At 52.9% G+C, this 22,905-nt stretch overlaps 1 protein-coding gene across 1 annotated transcript in view; it reads right to left on the bottom strand.

Moving 5' to 3' along the window:
- ADGRB2 (adhesion G protein-coupled receptor B2) overlaps positions 1-22,342 on the bottom strand; it is a 67,383-nt gene extending 45,041 nt beyond the window's left edge. The window contains 2 exon segments of the mRNA XM_072609887.1: positions 5,924-6,800; positions 21,997-22,342. Of these exon segments, the coding sequence (XP_072465988.1) occupies positions 5,924-6,785 (862 nt within the window). The 5' untranslated portion in view covers positions 6,786-6,800; positions 21,997-22,342.
- Between the last annotated feature and the right edge of the window lie 563 nt (positions 22,343-22,905).

Here is a 22,905-nt window from a genome sequence, read left to right as displayed (position 1 = left end):
ATCATGAAGAAGAACGCAAGCTTTTGGCCCTGGTCCACTAGCAGACAGGAAGGCAAATGAAGGAACTCCCAGAAAATTCTGGGATAGGCTGACAAGCAAAGATAAAGTAACCACATTTAGGGTCAAAAAATCAATTGCACAAGCACAGAATAGGGAAGCCATAGCTTGATCGAAGGACATATAAAAAAGGTCTCCGATGACCCACCAGCTCAATAGGGGCCAACAGTGTGATGCAGCAGCTAAAAAAAAAAAAAAAAACCAGAACATGATATGATCTTAGGCTATATTAATAGAAGTCTAATACCCAAGGGAGAAAAGGAGAGAACAGTCCCATTGTCCTGTCATGCCAGTTCTGACATTTACTCGCTATTGGAAAATGGGCAAATCACTTAACCTAAGTTGCTATTCTCATTTAAAAATGGTAATAATAATCTTTGCACCACCCATCTCAGAGGATGGGTGTAGGAAAGGTGTTACTCTCTATTTCCTGCACCCTGCTGCTCCAGCCAAACTAAATGACTCACGGTTCCCCAAATTTGGCCCACACTCCCCCACCGCCATGTCTTTGTTCTCACTGTTCCTAGAAGGCTCTCTCTTCTCATTTCAGCCCATCCAAATCCTCTCCGTCCTTCTCCACAAAGCCTTCCCTTATCTTCTCGATTGAAAGTAGCCTTGATGGGGTCTCCCTTCCTTCATGGCAGGCTGGGTCCTGCAGTTCACCCCTCCCTACCTCAAGGAAAACAAATCACAATTGGTAATACCAGCAAGAAACTTGGGAAGGGAAGCGAGGAGGGAACACAAATTATGAATGAGGAGGTGGAGGCAGCATTCCCCTGCCCCAGGCACCAGCGTGCTACCTTCTCACAGCTGGCACCAGACGCCGATTCTCCAGTAACTAAAGGTTGGAAAGCAAGAACTGTGGGAACTGTTACCCTACCAAGTGATAGGTACCCCAGCTGAGATTGCCGGCCTCCTGCTGCCACTCCCAGGTCTCCTTACCCATGTCAGCTGGACCATCTCTGCCCCCATAACTGTCTACCTGTCCTAGGGCCCAGCAACTACCCCATCCCGAACATCCAAGCCTGCATAGGATGCTGCCTCCACCTCCTAACTCCTTCCTGTTCCTTCCTCACCCCACACTCTCCCCCCCCCCCACTTAACAGATTGCAGCAGCAAGATGGTGCAAATTTATAGCTCAACTCACCAAAAATAACAAGAGATCTATCAAAGGCAGTTTGCGTGAAATTAACAGGCACCCAGACCCTCTTGTCAAACTCGGGCTCAGCACTGAGGCGGGCCGAGGCGCCGATGTCACTCTGTCACCTGCCCCCCTCCCACTACCAGCTTCCCATCCACTCCCCCCAACTCCTCTGGTCCTCCACTCCCCACCCCACTTTCCTCCTGCTACGGTTGCTTTCCATACCATTTCTCTTCTCTCTGCCAGGCCTCCTCTCCCTCCCCTCTGGCTTTCCCACTCCTCCCCACTGTCTCTACTGCTCTAAACCTCATCCTTGCCCACCCTGGTCCAGATGGCTGAGCAGCAGCCTCCCCAGGAGGACCCAGAGGGCTTCTAGCCTGGGCATGTCCCTCCTCGCCCAGGCTGGGAGATGCCAAAGCTCTGCCAAGAGGGATGATCAGGATGAACAGGGCCTAGCTACCACTCTCCAACTCAGGGACAGCCTCTGGGTCATAGCACAAAGACCACTAAATTCACAAGACCTCGGCCTGCAGGATAGTCCTATGACTTACTAGTTGGATGACAGTCAGGAAGTCACTTTTGCCCATAGAGGTTCAGTTTCTTTCTCTGTAAAAGGGAAGAGTATCACGGTGGGATAGGGCAAGGAGTGAATCCCTAAGGTCCCTCTTCTAGCTCCAATTCCTATAATCCCTGTGACCAAACTCACAGTTGCCCTTACTAGGCATATACTGGCCAGAACATCGGGAGATGGAGCCGTTCCCAGGAAGCTGGCTGCAAGACAGAGTTGGTACCAAGCAAGTCTGGTCCAGCGTGCACGCATGCACACACACACATGCATATTCAGCTATCACAATAAAGTGTCTCCCATGTGCCACTGATTCCCACCACCACCATCCTGAACTCCAGAAAATCCTGCTCCTTTTTCTTCCTTCCTTTCATCTCTCTCAGCAGGTAGGGCCTTGTCCATTGCTGCTTCAGATGACAAAAGGTGAACACCAGAAGGCTGAAGTTTAGAGAAAAGGGTCAGGGTCTCGCTCTCCTCCCATTTTCTCCCAGTTCCTGGGCCAAGCGTAGGAAATTGGAGTTGGCTCTTTGTTACCCACCCGCCTTCTCTCTCCCATCCCCACATATTCCTGATCGCAATCTGTCCGCTGCAAAATGCCAGCCCGTCTCCCTGCTGCCGATACAGCCATCCAGCTGGCCTAGCACAGAGGGGGTGGGGGAAGGAGTGCAGGAGAGGCCAAATGCTTGGCACAAGTGGCAATGCCATGTAGGCACGGTCCTCTCCAGGCCCCGGTGGTGGCACTGGCCCCAGAGACACTCCCTGCCACGGAGAACAAACCGAGCTGAGTGCCTGCTATCCCTGCTAATTGGCACTAATCTGCCCAATGATGGTCCTAGGCAGCGCAGGAGGTAGCAGAAGGGAAGGCTGCCTCTCCCTGCACCCACGGGCCTCAGTGCACTATAGCAACCAGCTTGCCCTCCTGGAGTGCAAGGCTGCCCACAGGCCCTTCTCCCACCAAGAGAGCAAAGCCAGATCCTCCCAGTGCCCATTGGTGATGACAACCACCTGCCCTTCTCCCTAGAGGCCCACATTCGTGGGCAGCAACCTCTAAGAAATGCCGTGTGGATGAGGAATGATTTGTAGCAGGCACAGGGTAGGGTGATGCCAAGAGCAGGGAGGGTTATATCCACCATACCATGAGATACAGCCTCATGATTTTAACTGTCAGAGATGACTGGCAGGTGAAAGATGCTCTGGGCATCAGGTCTCCTGCCCTGGTCTGGGGTCCCAGTTCTGAAGCTATGTACCCTCTGTGTGTGTATCCCTCAAAGCCACTGTTCCAGTCATCTCTGACTCTCTACTGCTGGCCTTCCAGGATGCTACATTCCCTCAACAGACCACCCCATCCCAGCCCCCAATATTTCCTGGCTCTCAAAGTCACCAGGGCAACGGACCAAATCCTTCTTCCGGCTTCACAACAACCCGCCATCACCTGGCAGAGTGCCCTGGATGGCCCAGTGCCTGGATGGTGCCCGCCTGTGTGGGCAGAGCCTCTCTCTCTGACCGCTCCACAGCCCAAGGGGAAAGCCAGACAGGAAAATCTTCTCCTTCAAGTGGAAGGGAAACTGAGGGAGGGGGTGGTTCTCCCCATCAACCTTTCCTCCCAGTTCTTCCCCAAAGCCATATGCACCTTGCTATGTGCCCTGGAGGAGAGCAGAGAGAATAATAAAATCACTGGATATATGGCCCCACTCTCCTTGGTTATGTTCAACAAAGAAACAAAATTCAATTTCCTCCTGAAGGCCCTAAATCTGAGGTCCCAGCTGCCTCCCCCGCTGGGTTTCCTGTTCACAGGAAGCATCTAAAACCTGTCCAGTGTTGCCCCTGCCTCCCTGGCTCAGGCCTTGAAGACCTGGGACTGTTACTTGCCTGGTAGGCTTTATCAGTAGCTATAGAACCAGACTTCACTGGGTTCCTGCCCCTGTGCGCCTGGAGGATGGCGGGTTGGGTGGCACAGAACCTGAGAATAAGAAAGTAGCCCCAAACTTTCTCTGCTCTGGAATGGTGACAGGGAGGGATGAACTGGAAATCCTGGAGCCCCCTCCCAGTCCCTGGGTGAAAGAGGGGGTAATTGCAACAATCCCCTTGCCCAGAGATACCAAAGAATATTTTAAAATAGTTTTCACATATATGATCTCAAGCACTGGAGGTGGTATTTTCTCCCAATAGACAGAAGAGGAAAGTGAGACTCTTATAGGTCCTGGGCTTTGGAAAGGACTACAAAGGCCATTTGTCTGATCCCCCCGCTTATTTTATAGAGGAAGAAACATGCCCAGAAAGTGCTGGGAGTTGCCAAAGTGAACAGTGAACAGAATTGGGGCTAGAACCAGATCTCCTGATGCCCAGTTCTCAGGCTCTTTCTACCAGGGTAAGGGGCAGAGAAGAGAAAAGAAGGCAGCACCCAGCCCACCTGGACCTGGGGATCCTGGATGGGAAGAAGGAGAGAACACCAGAACACAGAGGATTGGGGGGAAAACCTGGGGTCTTGGGCTAGCGAGAGACACAGAGAGGAACATGCCCTGCACACCAATCACTGCGCCTCTCGTAAAAGGCTTAGTCAAGGCTGCCTCGGGGACTGGGGACAATTCACAGGAGCAGAGAAGCCTGGAGAAAGAAAGGGAAGGGAGAGGAGGGGGGGAGTGCCCACAGCAAAACCCTGACTCAGCATTTCAGAGGCAGCTGCTGCAACAAGCCCTGTAAGCTGGGAGGGCAGGATGCCTGGGTCCCCCTGCAGATGAGGGCTTCTGCTTCAGGGGGTAGCAGGCCCAGAGCTCTCCTTGGGGTTCTGGAATAAGGGTGGTGCTCTGGACTGTGGGGGGTCCTGAGCAGCTCCCATGGGCCCTCAAAATGCCTTGGGGCTTATGTATGTGGGGGTATGCTTAGCTTGACCCCTCCTCCTTCCTGCCAGATGGCTTCTGATGTCAGCCACAGCTAGGTGCATAAGGTGGGGTAGCTCTGGGCTGACTGCCCCAGGCCCTGTCTCCATCCAAGGGGTCTGTTCTCAGTCCCAGCCGAGGAGTTTGGAAAGCTTGGTACAAAGGAGAGTCAGCATCAACCTCTGGTGACAGGGAGTAGGGATGCTCCAGGGGGGCAAGAGATGTTGGAGCCTGGCTCACTCCAAACTCTGTGTGTGCCCCTCTGATCTCTCTCTCTTTCCCTCCCTTTCTTTTCTCTCTCCCTCCCTCTCTCTCTCTTTCCTTCTCTTCTCCTTTCCTTCCTTTCTCTCTCCTCCTCCTATCTCTCTCTTTTCTCTCTCTCCTTCCTTCTCTTCTTCTCTCCTTTCTTTTTCTCTCTCCTCCTCTCTATCTCTCTCTTATCTCTCTCCTCCCTCTCTCTCTTTCCTTCTCTTCTCCTCTCCTTTCTTTCTCTCTCTCCTTCTCCTCTCTACCTCTCTCTCTTTTCTCTCTCTCTTTCTTTCTCTTCTCCTCTCCTTTCTCTCTCTCCTTCTCCTCTCTATCTCTCTCTCTTTTCTCTCTCCCTCCCTCTCTCTCTCTTTCCTTCTCTTCTCCTTTCCTTTCTTTCTCTCTCTCCTTCTCCTCTCTATCTCTCTCTCTTTCTCTCTCCCTCTTCCCCTCCCTCCCTCTCTCCCCACCCCGACTTCCTTCATTTCTCTTCAGTCCTTTTCCATCTGTGTTCCTCACCCTCTCCTCATTCCCTAACCAAGCTTCAGGCTTCCTGGCTTTCTCTTTTTCATGTCTCCATCCACTGGCAATCCCTAATCTCTCTCTGCCCCAGGCTCCCTTTTCTCTGGCCAGATCAACTCTTGATCCCTCTAGTCTCATCTCCCCCTCCTTTTCCTTATGTCCCAGTACCCTTGTGCTCCTCTCTCTCTGCCTCGGTCCCCCCCCCCCATGCTCTAGTCTACCCCATCCTTCTCTCCATGTACCCTAGTCTCCATTTCACCTGTCTTAGTTTTCCCCAATTCTTCTCTCTGAGCCCCAGTCTCTCTCCCTGCCACTTTTCTCTCTGTACCTCAGTCTTTCCTGATCCATGATTTCCCAGGCAGGAGTTAACAGGTTTACCAACCAGTGCAAAAAGGCCCTGGGGAGGGTCCTTCTGACCCCAGGAGCCTGTATACCCAGAGGTTTGCACATATACCTGCCCCACTCCCTCGGCCAGACCCTGGCGCTCCCATCTCTAGGGGTTGGAAGCAAACTCACCATATCTTATCTCGGGTGGGAAGAGGTCATTGCTGCTGCCTGCATGTAGGTCAGCCTCACCTGGAGGACTCCCTGGCACCAGGGCATTGGAGAGGGTCTGGCTGCGGGGCGGGGCAGGAACAGTGGCTGGAGGGCCCGGGGGCGCAGCCTCTTCCCCCTGGCAGCTGCAGCCTGGCTGAGAAATGCCACAGGCCCGGCCTGCAGCCCGCCCGCACTCCTGGCCCCAGCGGCACAGCACCCCACAGGTGAACTGGCTCGAATTGTTGTTATTGATAAGCAGCACCTCCACAAAGCGGAACTCCAGGGCCGAGGGTGCTAGCAATCGGGGAGCCTCCCAGGGCTCTGCTGTTAGGCAGAGCTGCACAAAATTCTTGTCAAAATGAAGAAAGGTATAGGGGTTGGAGCCTTGGCACAACTCCAGGCCACCCCCCACCTCTTCCTCCTCCTGCCGCAGTCCAGCCTGGGCTGCCGCTGCTGCTGCCACCTGCTCAGGCTCCTGCTCGGGCTCTGGCGCCTGCTCGGGTGCCTGCTCTGGCTCCTGCTCCAGCTCCTGCTCTGGTGCCTGCCGAAGGCAGGTGAAGTTGGCCAGGTAGTGATCCAAGGGCAGCAGCCTGGGCGAGAAGTGGGCACACACCTGGTCCTGGCGGTTGAAACGCAAGTAGAGAGAGTACTTGGTGGGGTCTGGGTTCTCCAGGGTCCAGGAGCAGCCTGAGGCAATGGTGGGAAAGAGGTCCTGAAGGGAGAAGGCCCCGTAGAGGACCCCTGAGGCCAAGGCCGAGCAGGCGCTGGGGGCAGGGTCAAAGGCCACGGTGAGGCGCAGGGACAGAATCGCAGACAGTAAGAGGGGACAGGCCGGGGTCATCCTATGTCACTTGCCCTGCAAGAGATCAGAGGTCAGTGGGTCAGCAGCATGTCCAAAGTCGGACCTCTCCTGTCCCACTCCCACCCCGCTCATACATGCCCCCACACACACATACCCCTGTCCCCATCTAGTTCAGTTCCTTTATTACAGGACCCCCTCTATCTCCTTCACCTCTAACCATTCAGCCTTTTCGGCCAGAGCCTTGAGATGCCTCAGCCCCAAAGTCTGCTCTCTGCATTGGCAAGTCCTGGCCCAAGGTACCATGTCAGGGGTGACCTCAGACACAACCACTAGACTCCTGGCTCAGCTCTCCCTCTGGAATCCTCCCTCTTCCCCCCATTCCAGTTCCTCTTTATATGCTTTATACAGGACCCCCCACAAAAATAGAAACTTTCTTGTTTGTCCTATTTGAATCCCAGCCTTATCACAGTGCCAAGCACACGGTAAGCACTCCATAAAGTTTCATATGTCTAGCTGCCAAAATAATCTTTCTCAAGCACTCAAGCACTGTCACTCTTCCGCTCAAAAATCCTCAATGGCTCCTTATTACCTCCTTATAAAGTTCAAATTCCCATGTCTGATATCCATTGTACTACTTCTTGTCATGTGTCATACATTCTAGGGGTGGGGAACCTGTGGCCTCAAGGTCACGTGGCCCTCTAGGTCCTCAAGCACAGCCCTTTGATTGAATCAAAACTCTAGGTCCACATGTGGCCTCGAGGCCACAGGTTGCCCACCCCTATTCTAGACAAACCAGATTCTTCACTGGCCTTTGCTCCTGGTTCCCCAGAGTATTTGGAAGGGATTTACATCAATAAGCATTTCTTAATCATCTTGCTTTAGCATTTTAGAATTGAATGACTATGGTAAATTACTTTCCCTCTCAAATCTCATTTTCTCACTTTCTGTATCCTTCAATAATGATAACAATGCTTGCACTGCTTACCTCACAGGCTTGTTGGGAAGAAAGCAGTTTATGAAAATCTCCAGTGACATAAAGAGGGTCACAGGATCTGAGTTGGAGTCCTCTCTTTGCTCCTTTGCTCCCTGGAGTGTTAAGTGAAGACAAATCCCTTAACCTCTGCCTTCATCTTTTCCTCATCTCTAAAATGTGGGGGTTGGAGGGTGAACGGATCCTCGGTCCTCAGTTTCTTCATCTATAGAATAAAAGGGTTGGACCACATGGCTTCCAAGCCCCTTCCAGTCTCATTTTGTTGATCCTAAGTGATCATTCCTACTGTACAGAGTCAGAAACAGAGACCCAGAGAGGAGAAGGCGTCTGGCCTTAATCACCCAGCCCGACTCAACAACCTCTAAGGTTCTTTCTGGCTCTAAATCTATGGTCCTATGACAACTATGTGCCAGGCACAGTTCTAGAGATATAATGAACAAAAAAAAATGATCCTTGTCCTCAAAGGGCTTACAGTGAGATGGCACAGTAGACAGAGGGCCAGACCTGGTGTCAGAAAGAGCTGAATTCAGATATTGCTTAACTATTGACTAGCTGTGTGACCTTAGGTAAGTCACTTAACCTCTGTCTTGGTTTCCTCATCTATAAAATGTGGATAATAATAGCACCTACCTCCCAGAATTGTTGATAATAATTGTACCTAGTGCATAGTAGGTACTAATATATATTTATGGAATTGGATGGATGTGAAGACCAAACAAGATATTTGCAAAGCACTTAGCATAGTGTCTAGCACTATTATTATTAGTGGGAGAAAACAACCTGTAAGCAGGTAAGTAAATAAAATAGACTCCAAACTCAGATGAACTAGTGTTCTCAAGTCTCTAGCCACACTGATTATCTATGTGTGTGTGCGATTCTAAGAAAATTGCCAACAGAGGGGGTCCCTTGCCTTGTCTTCCCATTAAGAGGAGACCCATGCAGCACATGGTCTCCCACCAATCAGCCCTCATTCTCATCAGGTGACCAAGCCATTTTCTTTTTCTACTCCTAAACTTCTTTGATGTCATCCTTCATCTCTTTGCCAAGAGAATCCCTCCCCATTCCTAAAAAGGCCGCTGGGCTGACACCTTCTCTGGGAAGCTTTTTCCTTTGATCCTTCTCCCCCGGCCTGTCTGTGGCACTCTGCTTAGACCTTTCAGGTCCTCTTATCAGGGAATATCTAGTCCTCGCAGCTGTAGTCTCATTTCACTATTATATGGTGAGTACCATGAAGGCAGGGACTGTGTCTTATTTAACCCTGTACCTCTCCTGGGGCGAGGCACAGTGGTCTGTACATGGCCCTGTGACTTTATGAAATGTTGGTGGAATAGAATCCTTCCCCTTCTATTGAACTCCTAATGGTTACTTACTGCAGGTGGCTAGCAGGTACACCAGGCAGACTGCTGGGCCTGAAGGCAGGAGAATTCAAATCCAGTCTTACACACTATGTGACTATGAAGCAAATCACTTAACTTCTGTCTGCCTCAGTTTCCTCATCTGTAAAGTGGGGGTAATAAATGCCACCTATCTCAATGAAATAACCCATATGAAGCATCGTGCAAATCTTACATAAATTTTAGATATCATATTTCTATTATGTTCATGATCTTATTAGAGAGTCATGATAACCCAGAAGGTAGGTAGAGTCCCCATTTTACAGATGAAGGAACTAAGGAGGCTCAAAGAATTTGATTTACTAGAAGGCATACAAATTAGGATTCAAACCCAAATTTCTCCTCACTCCAAAATCAGCATTTTTTCAGCAAAATCACCAAGCTATTTCCCCCACCCCCATCCTCCTCTGGCTTGTAAACAACCTTTGTCCATCTCAGAATGCCCATCCTTCCAGGCCTGACACAGGTCCTTTCTCTCCCAGGAAGCTGTTCCTGACTTTGCCATCCTTCCTGATGGTTCTTCACTGGTTGCCCCTTCCACCCTACTGCATTCGTAGCCGCACCACACAATTTACCACTTAATTACAGACTGTCTCGTACTGCTCCACAATTGCTTTATGCATGTGAGTCTTCTCTCCCCAAATAGACTATGAGACCAGGGACCATGTCCTGTGCCTCCACAGCCCTGAAGCACTGAGCACCCAGTTACTGGCACAGTAGGTGCTCAAGTACCCAGAAGTGGATTAATCATAGACAGTCCCTCACCGGGAGGGCAGGAGCTGATAACGAAGACAGACATTCTGGCACTGGCACTCATACCCACATCCAAATGGCAAAAGAACAGAGAAATTGAATCTGGATGTGAGTGAACGGTAGTTTCAGAAGACCAAAAACCAGGAGGAAAGAAGATACTCAGCTCACCTCTGATCAATCCAGGATAGGCCAGTGGCAAGGCATGACAAACTTCCAAGGTGGCTCCCCTAGCTCCATCCCATAGCTGAGAAATAGGAGACCTGGGCTCAGTGGGAGGCCAGGTGATGCTTCTACTGACAACTAGGCTGAGTGACTGAGCACAGGTGCCTTTCTGTATGTGGGCCTCAGGTTTTGGCTCTAGACAACCAGGCTAATCACAGGCTCTCTGGATTATAGATTTAAAGCTGAAAGGGTCTTCAGAGGCCAAATCCAACCCTCTTGGTTTATAGATGAGATAAAGGAGGACACATAAAATTAAGTCATATGTCCAAGGCCAAGCATTAGAGGCACGGCTTTAACCCAAGCCACAGAATCATGGAATTTCTGAGTTGGAAGAGACCTCAGCAGCCATCCTTACTTAAAAAAGAATTGCCATTCTAATAGACCAGATTGGTGGTCATCACTTCTGCCTGAAGACCTCCAAGTAGGGGGAAACCACCAGCTCTCAAGGCCCAACTATTCCAAAGCTTGGGCTCCACCTGCTGTCCAGGGGTACTGGAATTGTTAGAGCTCTGAAAATTTAACAGTGAGCTCTATGGACTGTCAAGGTCAGTTTTAGCACACTCCTGCATCCCATAGCAGGCTACACCTTGCACCTGCAAGGCACCATCCAAAGCAAGGGAAGACATTATAAGAGACAATGTCCTGGTTTGGTCCAAACAGAGAGAGCATGAAACTGGGCAGGGGGCAGAGGGGCGAAGGGGGAACCTAGTTTTTACTGGCCCTGCTGCTTACTGGCTACGTGGCTTCCCCTCCCTGGGTCCCAGTTTCTCCATTAGTGAAATGGGGTTGGGGGTGAACTTGATGACCTTTAAGGTCCTTTCCAACTCTAAAAGTCTAGAATGATTTGGATTTGCAAGCCCCAGCTCTGCCCACAGCATGCACATAAACTTGTGGCTAGGGGATTGAACTCTAAGCCACACTCATTAATAAATGAATTTATGTTTGGCTACTCAGTAGGTCTGAATTTCTCAAGCCTCCCCTTTGCAGCTTGGCTAAAGAGTACAGGCAGATGTGCTCACACCTTGGATCCCTGCAGGATACCAACCTTAAGCAAACTGACAATTAGCTTCAGAAATTAAAGTGTAAACAGAAGGGTGGTTGAGGTACTAGCTAATTGTTCTTCTCCCCAGAGTTTCTGCCAGAGATGCCTACTTCTTCCATATGTTTGACTCAGGCTGATCAGAGAGCCAAGGCCCACAGCGACTAGGCCAGCATGGGGGTCAAAGGGAAGCGCCCTCTGTCCCTAAGTCACAGCTCTCCCCTAGGTTCACAGGCTGGATTCTTACCTCTCAACCCCCAAATACAGCTCCCAACCCATCTGCCATCCTCTTACTCCCATACTGCACCCAAGCCCCCAGTCTCCCACGTGATATTTCAATCCTCAGACATCCTCCCAAACCCATATAGAATATAATATCCAACAGCCTTAGGTATTCCCAATCCCACAAACCATACCCTAACCCCTACATACTGAACCTCTGCCTCCGGATTATACCCCAAGTCTCACAAATCATCACCCCAAAACCCATTTTCTACATTAGATGGGGTCAGACTCGGAGGTCCTTTGCACCTCTGAGGATTCATATTCTTGCCATTTTACCCACAGAAAAGACCCTACCCTACCCAGAGCCAGGTCTAATCTCACACACTATCGCCCGAAACCAGTCACAGGCATACTCCCCAATACCACCATCCTAAAACTCCAGATCCAGTCTGATTTCCAGATCCACTCTCCAGTTCAAACCCCACTGAGTCCCAGTCACACACAACACTCTTCCAGCCCAGCCCTCTCACCAACTTATACCCTTGGTCAGCAGGAAACCTAGATACAAAGGTATGGATAACCCTGTGAACCCCACTGTCAATTCTGGGCATTTAGCCCATGAAATTCAACCTTCTTAGGGTTGGTTGGGAATCCAATAGGAAGGTTGGGATCCCCCTACATCCATGCTGCCTCACACAAAGCAATTCCTATAGAGGTGAGACTAAGCCGGCCTCCACTGCCAGCCAGGGGCCTGGACTTACTCCCTTGCTCCCTCCCAAATCCAGAGACAGGCCCTATGCTTCTTCAGCCCCAGCCTAGCCCTCAGGAGATGCCAGGCTTGCCATCAGGCACTGGGTAAATAGCTGATGAGTGACGTCCAATCCCCCCACTGCCCCCAATTATTTTTAAGCAGGTTGCAAAATTCAGGCTGCGGCTTCCAGGCTCAGCAGAGGAAAAGAGAGACAGAGAAGGGGGGAGGGAGGGGAAGGAAGAAGAAAAGGAGAAAGGGAGGGAGGGAGGAAAGGAGAGAAGAATGGGGGAGGCAGCATTATGACAGGCTCTCCCCTTCCCCCCAACTAAGAACAGGGTGCAGGAGAACCTCCCCTCACCCCACCTCCCATCTCCCTCCCTGATTCACACATGTATATGCCTATGTACACGGGTGTCTACAGACACACACATCTTTATCCACACACAGGCTCACTCTGGGGTTTCTGGGGGATGCCGAGTAGAAATTGAGCAGGCAGAGGAGGTTTGGGGCCCGGAGTAAGATTCATTTCTCCCTCCCGTGTGTTCCTATGGGGGGCAGGCAGGCAGCCGGAGCAGAGCACGGGCCAATGATGGATAATTGATCAGCCCTGCGAGCTCTCATTAGCCATGCCTTTTCTTGTGGGCCGCAGGAGGTTCCCAGCTAGCTCATCAGGCAACCCCCACAGCCAGCCAACCAACCTATTCTGGAGGGGAGAGGGAGAGGCTTCTCCATTCCCACCCTTGGCCCCCCAAGTCTGCATTCCCCTTCCTCCCTCCTTAAACGGGAGACTACAAGAACAAAGTACTGCTTCTGTCTCTCCCAGGTCTTTAAAGCCTGGGGCAGAAAAGGCCTGGGTCTGATGCTACCCATAATTCTACTCTGGGCAAATAGGTGAGCCCAGATCTGTTCCAGGATCCCATACTCCTATATAAGTTCTTCCTGGCATCTAGCCTCAGTCCCTGCCACTACAGCATAAGGCAGAGATGGGGAACCTGCAGCCTGGAGGCCACATGTGACCCTCTAGGTCCTCAAGTGTGGCCCTTTGATTGAGTCCAAATCTCACAGACCAAAGCCCTCAATAAAAGGATTTGTTCTGTAAAATGTGAACTCAGTCAAAAGGCCATACCCAAGGACCTAGCGGCCTTGAGGCTGCAGAAGCCCATTCTCTCTCACTGTCTCCTTACTAGGAATTGAGGATGGCCCTCAGTTCGATCAATCAACAAGGATTTATTAAGCAATCAACTGTTTACCACACACTGCTCTAAGGCTGAGGTAAAAGCAAAAATACCCTGCCCTCAGGTAGCTTCCTCTGTAAAGAGAGAGACTACACGTCCATGCGTAAGTAGAGAAGGGAGATACAATGTAGCCTGAAAGGGAAGGGCCTTCTGTACAGAGCAGTCATGCACTGAGTCTGGAGGGAGCCCTGGAGATGAGGAGGGAGACATTCCGGGCACGGGAGGCAGCCGGTACTCAGGCACACGGGTGGGAAACTGAGTGGCTTATAGAGTATATGGAACCACAGGTAGGTCTAGGTGGCCGAAGCACAGAGAGCACTGAGGGGAGTGATGGAACAAGTATTTATACGGTGTCCACAGGTACCAGGCATGGTGCTAAGAGTTTTACAAACACAGTGTCTCATAACAATTTTATCATTATTATCCTCATTTTAGTGAGGAAACTGAAGTAAACCAAAAGCAGGTGCTATTACTATCCACATTTTACAGTTGAGGAAATTGAGGCAAACAGAAGTTAATTGACTTGCCCAGGGTCATACTAGTAAGTGCATGAGACAGGATTTGAATTCAGGTCTTCCTGATTCCAAGCTCAGCACTGCACCACCTAGCTGCCTAGTGTAAGAAAGGATCAGGTGGCAAAGGATTTCGAATGCTTAAAAGAGAAATTTAAATTCGATTCTAGATAGAAGAGGGAGCCACTAGGGTTTACTGGGGGGGGGGGGGGGGCGCGCAAGAGTTAGGTGATGTGGGCAGATCTATACATTAGGTAAATCACTTTGATGGCTGATTAAAAAGTGGGCTGAAGCGTAGACGCTTGAGACAGGAAGACTAATCAGGAAATGGTCCAGGTGATGAGCACCCAAACTGGAGAAAGATGTGAAAGATGCTTTGGAGATATGTGCCCAGATCCAATCATTGTCTGCTCTGCATGGTGACTGACAGTGAGGCTCCAGGGATGGCAAAGGGACTGAGGGCTGGGGTTAGGGGAGACGACTGGGAGGGCAACGGTGCTCTGGACAAAAACAGGGAAGCTTGGAAGAAGGGTGGGGAAGACGCTGAGTTCTGGTTAGGGCACCTGAGTTTGGGATGCCCGTGAGACATCCATTCAGAAATGTCCAAGAGGTCCTTGGGAATTCAGGGCTAGAGCTCAAGAGGGAAACTTGGGCTGGATGTATCCATCTGGAACCCTTCTTGGTGGAAGTCACAGTTAAACCCATGGGAGGGGCAAAGAAGGGAAAGGAGAGAGAAAAGGAGGTCTAGGCCAGAGCCTACAAGAAAATCACACAGTTTCTTCGTATTGAAATGTCACCTTCACACCCCAAAGAGGGACAGAGGTATGCCTGACTCTGGGGGCCAGTCTAGGGTCAGAGTTCCCACACCTTTGGGAAACCAAACCACCAAGTGGGGACCAAAGATTCCCCGCTGTCAGGAAGCTGTTGAACCATGTCCATCCCCCCTATTTATCTGGGCCCCCTCAGCCTAACTCTCCCTTCATACTGGTGAGGGAGGTGTGAGGAAGGCCAGGCAAACATGCCAATCAGTGCCCATCACTGCCCTGCCCCATAGAGTACACCATCAAGTCTTAGCAGGAAACAGGTTCACCTGTTGGGAAGAACACTGAATTGGAGTCATGGGGCTGCCTTCAAATCCCTGTTTTGTCATTTGCTATCTGGGGCCTGAAGAAACCTCAGTTTCTTCACCTGTAAAACGAAAGGGATTGAAAGGTTAAGATCTCTAAGTTCCCTTTCAATTCTCAGAACAGCTGAGACCAAGCTACCCCCTAAGCCAGAGGTGGGGAACCTGCAGGCTCGAGGCCACATGTGGCTCTCTAGATCCTCAGGTGCGGCCCTCTGACTGAACCCAAACTTCACAGAACAAATCTCTTTAAATAAAAGGATTTGTTCTATAAAACTTGAACTTAGTCAAAAGGCCATACCCGAGGGCCTAGAAGGTCACATGCGGCCTCGAGGTTTCAGGTTCCCCACCCCTGTCCTATAATCTCCCCCCAAAATGCAGAGTTTGCCCTCCAGTACTGGAGAATTTGTTCTGGTCAGTCCCTCAAGGGACTCTGCTCTCCTGGCCACTAAAGGCCCACCTCTGAATACCCCATCTCTTTTCCTCCACTCTCCTCCACATATCCCTTCCCATTTTTCTCTGCTGTGGGTTCCAATGCACATACACTCTCCAGGTCCACTCTGGCATTTCTGACTCCCTGCCTCCCAGAGCCACTACTTCCCTAAAGTCTCTCCAGGTACAGTTTCCCCATTCACATGACAAAGGGAAATAGAAGAATCCACTTACCCTTTCTGATCCTCAGTCTCCTCCTCTGTAAAATGGGGACATTTAATTGCATTACCAAAATTTACCAGGTCATGGGGGAGAGGGGAAACAACTGTAAACCCTACAGCACTCTAGAAGTGGGAGAAAGACCTTGAAGATCATTTTGCCTAATTCTCTCATTCTACAGAAGGGGAAACTGAGGCCAGGGAGAAGGGAATTTCCCAACTTCCACAGCTGATTCCTGGCAGAGTCTGAAATCCTAGATCTCTTGACAAGTCCACAATTCCCTTGACAGGGAATATCCTAGCCTGGGAGGGACTGGCTTTTACAGAATGTAGAACCAGCCTCTTCCCTGCATCTCTGCTGAAGCAGAGACTTGGTACATTGGGTGTAATGACCCAAGCATGGGGAAGTTATGGTCACTCCACAAAGATTAATGAATGCCTACTATTCGCCAGGCACTAAGGGTAAAAGTCAAGGTAAAAGCCAGTCCCTACTCTCAAGGAACTCAGTCTAATGGGGGGATAACAAGTAAATAAACGCCTACAGACAAGTTACATATAGACCAGGAAGGCACTAGAATTAAGAGGAGTTGGGGAAGGCTTTCTGGAGAAGATCAGATTTTAGTTGGTGCTTCAAGGAAGTCAGGGAGGTCAGTAGGCAGGGATGAGGAGAGAGAGCTTTCCAGGTCTGGGGGGTAGCCAGAGAGAGTGCCCATGCCCGGAACTGGAGCCCAGGGATGGAGGGCCTTATTCATGGATCAGCCAGAAAGCCAGTGGCTTGAATCAGAGCACTTTAGCAAAGAGTAAGGTGTAAGAAGGGATAACAGTGAGGCTGTCCTTATTCGGGTCCCCTACTTCCGAGCCTCAGTGAAGGTAGTCCAGGTGATGTTGTGGGGCTTGTTGGGTCCCCCAGGGTTGCTATCCCCCTCTTGGGAGGTTCCTAGTCAATCCAGTAAGCATTTGAGCTTCTGCTCTCGATCAGGCAATGTGCTAAGGGACAAAAGGGAAAACCACCTCCTGCCCTCAAGAAGAGTATATTCTACCAGGCAAGAAGAGATTTACAAACTAAAAGGGTCTCCCTTCTTTGAAGAATTCAGGGGTTCTCGCTGAGGAATACTGTGAATTCTATCAAACTTGGCTGAGACGTACATTAGTCTTTTATTATTATTATTATTCTTTGTTACAAAGGATGGTTGCCCAGAGAGGGGAAGGGAGGAGGATACTTTTGGAAATAATGGTGATGTAAAAAAAATTAGATAGCAATACAATTTTTTTTTTAAGTGAGAAGGGCGAAATTGGGGAAAAGTTTACTACAGTGGAAGGCAGCACTGAATGAATGAGCACTGAATGAAGCCAGGGAGCCTGGGAGGTAAAGGTGAGGAAGGAAGGAGTCCCCCATTGGCACCTGAGAAAAACCAAAAGAGGTGGGGAGTGTGTAATGAAATGCTGAGATTGGGGACAAACGGGAAGGAATGTAAAGTGAAGCTGGAATGTAGAGTGGCTGAAAGGGGATGGCAGGAAATAAGCCTAGAAAGACAGACTGAAGTCTGATTGTGAAGGGTTCAAAACACCAAACTGAGGGAGGTATATTTTATTCCTAAGGCAATAGGGAGCCACATTGGACTCCCCAAATCACACCCTCTAGGGCTCAGTGGGGAGCCCTCCACTCTGGTAGCTAAACCTTGCCAGATACTTTTACAGCCAAAAACTCTCTCTGTCTGTCTCTGTCTCTGTCTCTCTCTCTCACACACACACATACACACACACACACACACACACAGAGTTATCTACCTTCCTGAGGAAGTGAAGAGTGTGTAATCTCCCTGTGTGAACCTGGCTAAATCATTTCTAATCCTTCTGAGCCTCAGTTTCCTTTTCTGTACCTATCAATCAACCATTCTTCATTTAGTCTTCTCTGCACTGGTCATTCTGCTGGACAAGGGATACAAAGGGAAAGAGCGCCTTCCCTGTACAATGAGGGGAGCCGATGACATGATTTCTAAAGCCTCTCTGAGCTCTAACATACTATATCACAGGCTACCCCTGAGAGCCAGGGGCCACAAGTCATCAGGCATCTGCCCAGCCCCTTCCTCATCCCCACAACAACCAGCCTTGTCCTATCCCCCACAGCCAGGGCCTCAGGTAACTCTGAAGGGGACCTCGTTCTGCAAGGATCTGCCCATGAGAAGCCACATCCTCTTGAGCCCCAGAGCAAACATAGAAATGAGAGGGATTAATGCTGGACCTCCGCAGGAAAAGGGAAACACAGGCACAGGTGAGCAAAGGAGGAAGGCAGGTGGGGGTTTCCTAGGAGTGGCTCCTGGTCCTTTGGGCTGGGTGAGGGTAGAAGAGGAGACAGCTTGCCATGGAGCCCCCATGAAGCTGGCTAAGTTGAGAGCCAGCCCTGAGCGCTGGGGCTGGAGGGCATGGGAGTGTCTGTAGAATGCAGACCAGTGTCGGGTGGGCTGGGAAAGCTCTGCCAGGGCCTGATGGAGGATATGAAGGGAGACACAGCGGGAAGGACGTCCACACCGTTTACCAACCTGGCAGTTCTAATTTGCCCAGCCATCACTCATGCTCGGCCTCCCAAACAGTCCATTACAAGAAGGGGCTTCCACCTGGCTTGGCCTGGGTATGGCCAGGCTGGGTGGGACCTAGGCTTGCCCCCCTAGATCCTACAATCAGCCCCATGCCCTGCCCCACAACACATTCTAACAGCCGTGTGGTCCCAGAGGCCTTGGACCCTGAAGGAAGCCAAGAATGCCCAGTCCTGTCCCTCGACCCAAACAGCTCTGCACGACCAGAGCAGGTCATTTTGGAGGTCCAGACTCTAAGCATTCTCCCCTACTTCCTCTGCTAGCAGCTCCCATTCCAATTCATTCTTAGGGACAGTCTCCATGTGGTATTGGGGGAAATGTCCTGGAGTCACAAGACCCTAAGCCTAATCCTGGGCTCTGCTGTATGTCTTGAAGAAGTCCCTTGCCCTCCCTGGGCCCAGGGTTCCCGTGCATAAAATGAGGAGGTGAAATGATCCCAAAACCCCAGTCTTATATAACAGTCCAGGAGCAAGTGGTAGCTCCCAGGTAGAAACAGCCAGAGGCCTCAGTTCTTCTTCTCTGGACAAGGCCTACCAAAGCTGCATTCCCCCTCCAACCACCACCCCCACCTCTGGCTCTCTGCCTTCTTTCCTTTGGAATCTTTTTAGGAACCCCCTAACCAACAGCTGAGGTGTCAGGCAGGAACATGCCCACACAGCCCCCTGGGCAGTGCCACTAAGCAGCACAAGATTAACCAAATCTGCTATTTTGGCAAAGAAAGGCTTCTGAGATGGACACTGCCCTAGCCAAGCAACTTCTGCCTGCCTCCCCACTCTTCCAACAGCTCCTGGGGGGGGGGGCGGGGTTGGGGGTGGAGGAGTCTCACAAGCTTTGCTCCTACCTCTGGTGACTGGCAGAGGGGAGAGAAGAAGAGGGAGAAGAATCTGGCTTTTCTCTACCCCACATACATACATACATACATACATACATACATACATGCATACATACAGCCCAGGGAACAGAAGGAGGAGAAGGGAAAAAGGGATGAGATAGTAGGAGAAAGAAGAGCTCAGTGCATCATCAGGGGCACCAGGTGGTGCCTGGGTACCGAGCCAGCCTGGAGGAGGCAGGGGAAGGGGGGCGGTGACTCAGCCCACCCCATCTCCCCAGAACTTTGCAACAGCCGGTCTTGCTACATGAACAAATGAGAAGAAACCTTTTGTTCTTCTAGCCTAGGGGGGTGGGGGTACTGGAAAACTGGCCTCCTTAGCATTCCTCCCCACACACCCCCAACCCTACTCTAGGATGAGAGAGGGTCCTTGAGTTCTGGGCTCTGGCTTCCCTATCCCTTTGGCAGTTAGCAGGGGCTGCTCTCAGGTTGGTGGCTGCTGGGCCTTGGTCACCTGATCCAGACCTCTGCCTACCTCCCCCCAGACAAGATGGGGCCTAGTCGAGAGGACACAAGAGTCCCCCTTCTAGCCCTGGACCTGGCAGGGACAGCCATCCTTCAAAGGCCTCCGAGAGGCTGGCAAGGGTTCAGATCTTGGGCTATTCTACTGTATGCTCTGACACTAGTTGGGTTTACAATACCTGGCCCTCCTGGTGACTTCCTTGAGACTCAAGGCTTCTCAGATTCTTCCCCACCAAAGCATCCTCAGTCACCAGGAAGCCTTGTGGGCATTTCCTCTCACTCTCACCCAGCCCCTCCCACACAGCTGCCACCAGTCATCATTATTCCAAAACTGCAGGTCTCTTCTCTGCCCAAGCCAGGTTCTTTAAAAGTCCCTCCTGGGCACCAGTTTCTTCTAGTGGTATTACCCCCCACCCACCCTCAACACCCTCCCAAAGTGATTAGCAAATCCAGTGCCACTCACAAACAATCCAACACTCAGATCCCCCTCACCATCATCTCCTGGGGCTCTGGGAGTAACCAGCCACATAGTTAGAGTAATGCCCCCTGAGAAGAGTTCTCTTATCTCAACTTTGATCTGAAGATCTCCAAGCACTTAGCCCAAACTACCCCTCATTACTTACTTACTTACTTACACACACACACACACACACACACACACACACACACACACACACACACACACACACACACACACACCAAGGAGATCAAGTTCAAGGTTGTGCCCTATCTGGGGCAAGAAAAGGTCTCAGGGGTCCCCATCCATCCCCAAGGGTTCTTCATTGCCCCCACACCAGCCCCACCCATGGCTCCACGTAAGACCATCAGGAAAGATAGGCTAAATGCTCTGAGAATGAGGGTGAGTTCAGAGATGGCTCTCAAAGGCAGTGAGGGGGACTTGTCTCTGCTGTAAACCAGACTAGACAGACAACATCCCAGACACCAGACAAACAGAACAAGGCCCTCTTTGGGGGGAATGCCCAGCTGGGACCTAGTGCACCAGCACTCTGAAGTCTCCACCCTCATTCCTTCCCCCTCCAAACCCTACCTCACCCAAAAGACCTAGGGGAGGGAGGGGTGAGAAATCTAATGAAGGGTCCTGGACCCTCTTCCCACCCCCCACCTCCCAGTCTCCTTTCCCTTCCTCCCTTCCAGGGCTGGGCAATGATGAATGAGGAAAAGGCCCTGCCAATGGCTGGCTCCCTCCCCAGGGCCACCCCTCCCCCCATTTCTCTTCTTGCCAGGAACATTCTGTCTCTGGATTGGAGAGGAGGGGGCTGGCCTTGGGGTACACTAGCTCCACTCCCCCCTAGTATCCTAGGCCCTACCTACATGTCTCCCAGACCCCCAAGTTCATTACTACTACCTCAGGAACTCTCCCCTCCTCTTCTTGGCATCAGATCTCGATACTCTCTGGAGGGCATTTCTGCCCATTGGCCTAAAAGTGCCTAGGGGGAGCACGGGAAGACAGCGTGCCAATGAGACCCACACTGCAGGTGGTTACATCCCTACCTAGGCAGGGGGACGGGGAGGGGCTAAGTGATTCCAGGTCCTTCCTCCAACCCGAGAGCCCCTCACCAAAGGTCCTGCCCGGCCGCTCAGCACCCAGGCGCCTGGACACTTGGGAGCCCGTACCCGCTGTCACACCTCAAAGTCCCTTGTCAAGTGTGGGAGTGCATGGCTCGGGGTCCTCGGCCCACGTGGACCCCTCCACCCACCGATGCCCACGGGCGCTCACTTAGGGCCGGGCGCCTCTGAGGGCATGCTCAGTGCTAAGCCTGGTCCTCACTGCCGTGCCAGGGCCGAGTGCGGGGAAATAGCCACCGGGCTCCCGACAAGGGGCGGACGAGGAGGGAGGGGACCCGGCAGAGCTGGGGGCCGGGACCACCGCCGCTCGGGGCACCGGCAGGGGCCGCCGGAGAGCAGGCCCCGCGGAGACCGAGCCGGCCTCGGCATCTCTCTCCCGGCTCCCCAGCCAAAGTTCGCAGCCGGTCCCCCGTGGGGAGCCGGGCCAGGCCAGCCCCCGAACCCCGAACACTGGGCCCACCCCGCCCGGGCGCTGCTCAAAGGAGGCTTTGATGGGCATCCCCCGCCCTCCCCCCACCCCCCCGCCAGCGCGGAAAACTGCGGAGAGCGCCCCCGCCCCGGCGCTGGCTGAGCATCCCCGGACCGCTCGGCTCCCCTCTGCCCGGGGCCCCGGGCCCCCGAGCCCCCGGGCCCGGTCGCGGCCCCAGGAGAGGGCAGAGGCCAGCAGGTCGGGGGAAGGGGTGCTGGGGAGGGTAGAGGAGGGGAGTCGCTGGAGGAGGGGCAGCTCCAGACCCCAGGGAAAGGGCAGGAGAGGGGGTTAACTTGGGCCAGGGGTAACTCGGGCCGGGGGCAGGACAGCCGAGGCCGGGCCGCAGGCACTCACCTGGTCGCCGTCAGTAGGAGTCGAGGGCGGCCCCACGGCGCAACTTTGCCATCAGGCCGGGGAGGCTGAGGCTGGGGAGGGCGGCCGGGGCGCCCGCTCGGGGGGCAGCAGGTGACGCCAAAAGCCAATTCAAAATGTTCTCCTTTGAATTTAAAAAACAAACGCCAAGCGCATCCAATGCAAACGGAAGCGCCGCCTCGCCCCGGGCTCAGAAGCTCAGACCGGCCCGGAGCAGCCCGAGCAGCCGCGGACGCGAGCAACTAGTGCCGGGCAGGCTGCGGGCACCGCCGCCGCCTCCTGCCCCCTCCTCCTGTAGCTGTAGCCGCCGCCGCCGCCGCCACCGCCCGGAGCCCCGAGCTCGGAGCCCGCCCGCCCGCCGCGCGCTGGCATGACTCGGCCCCCTGCCCGCGCCCCCGGCCCCGCGCCTCATCCGCGGGCGGCCGCGCAGGGTTCGCCGAGCCTCCTCTTCATCCTCTGCCGCCGCCGCTGCCTTCTCCTCGAGCCGGCCCGAGAGCCGGGGGTGGCCGCCGCTGCCGCCTGTGCCCGGGCCCGGGAGCCGGGGGTGGCCGCCGCCGCTGCCGCCGCCGCCACTGCCTGTGCCCGGGCTCCGCTGCCCGCAGCGCGCGCCGGGGCTGAGTGACAGCGCGGGGCGGGACCACGCGGCTGCGCGAGACCCGGGGACGGGGGAGGAGGGGTGCGAAGATGGAGGGGCTGGGAACCGGGGCGGGGGGTGTGGAGGGGGGCAGGGGCGGTGCGCGCGGGGCCTGAGTGACAGCTCTGCGCGACACTCGGCAAGGAAGGGGCCCGTGGCTTCTCGGGCTCTGGGCTCCGCCGGGGAGGGGAGGGGAGGGGGCTGGGACGGCGCGCACCGCCTCCTCTTAAGGGGGCCGCGGGCCTCCGGGGCGCGCC

Source organism: Notamacropus eugenii, chromosome 5, assembly GCF_028372415.1.
Source record: "Notamacropus eugenii isolate mMacEug1 chromosome 5, mMacEug1.pri_v2, whole genome shotgun sequence".
NCBI classification, from domain to species: Eukaryota; Metazoa; Chordata; class Mammalia; order Diprotodontia; family Macropodidae; genus Notamacropus; species Notamacropus eugenii.
The sequence above is the reverse complement of the archived record's forward strand: the minus strand, read 5'-3'. Positions and strand labels throughout refer to the sequence as shown.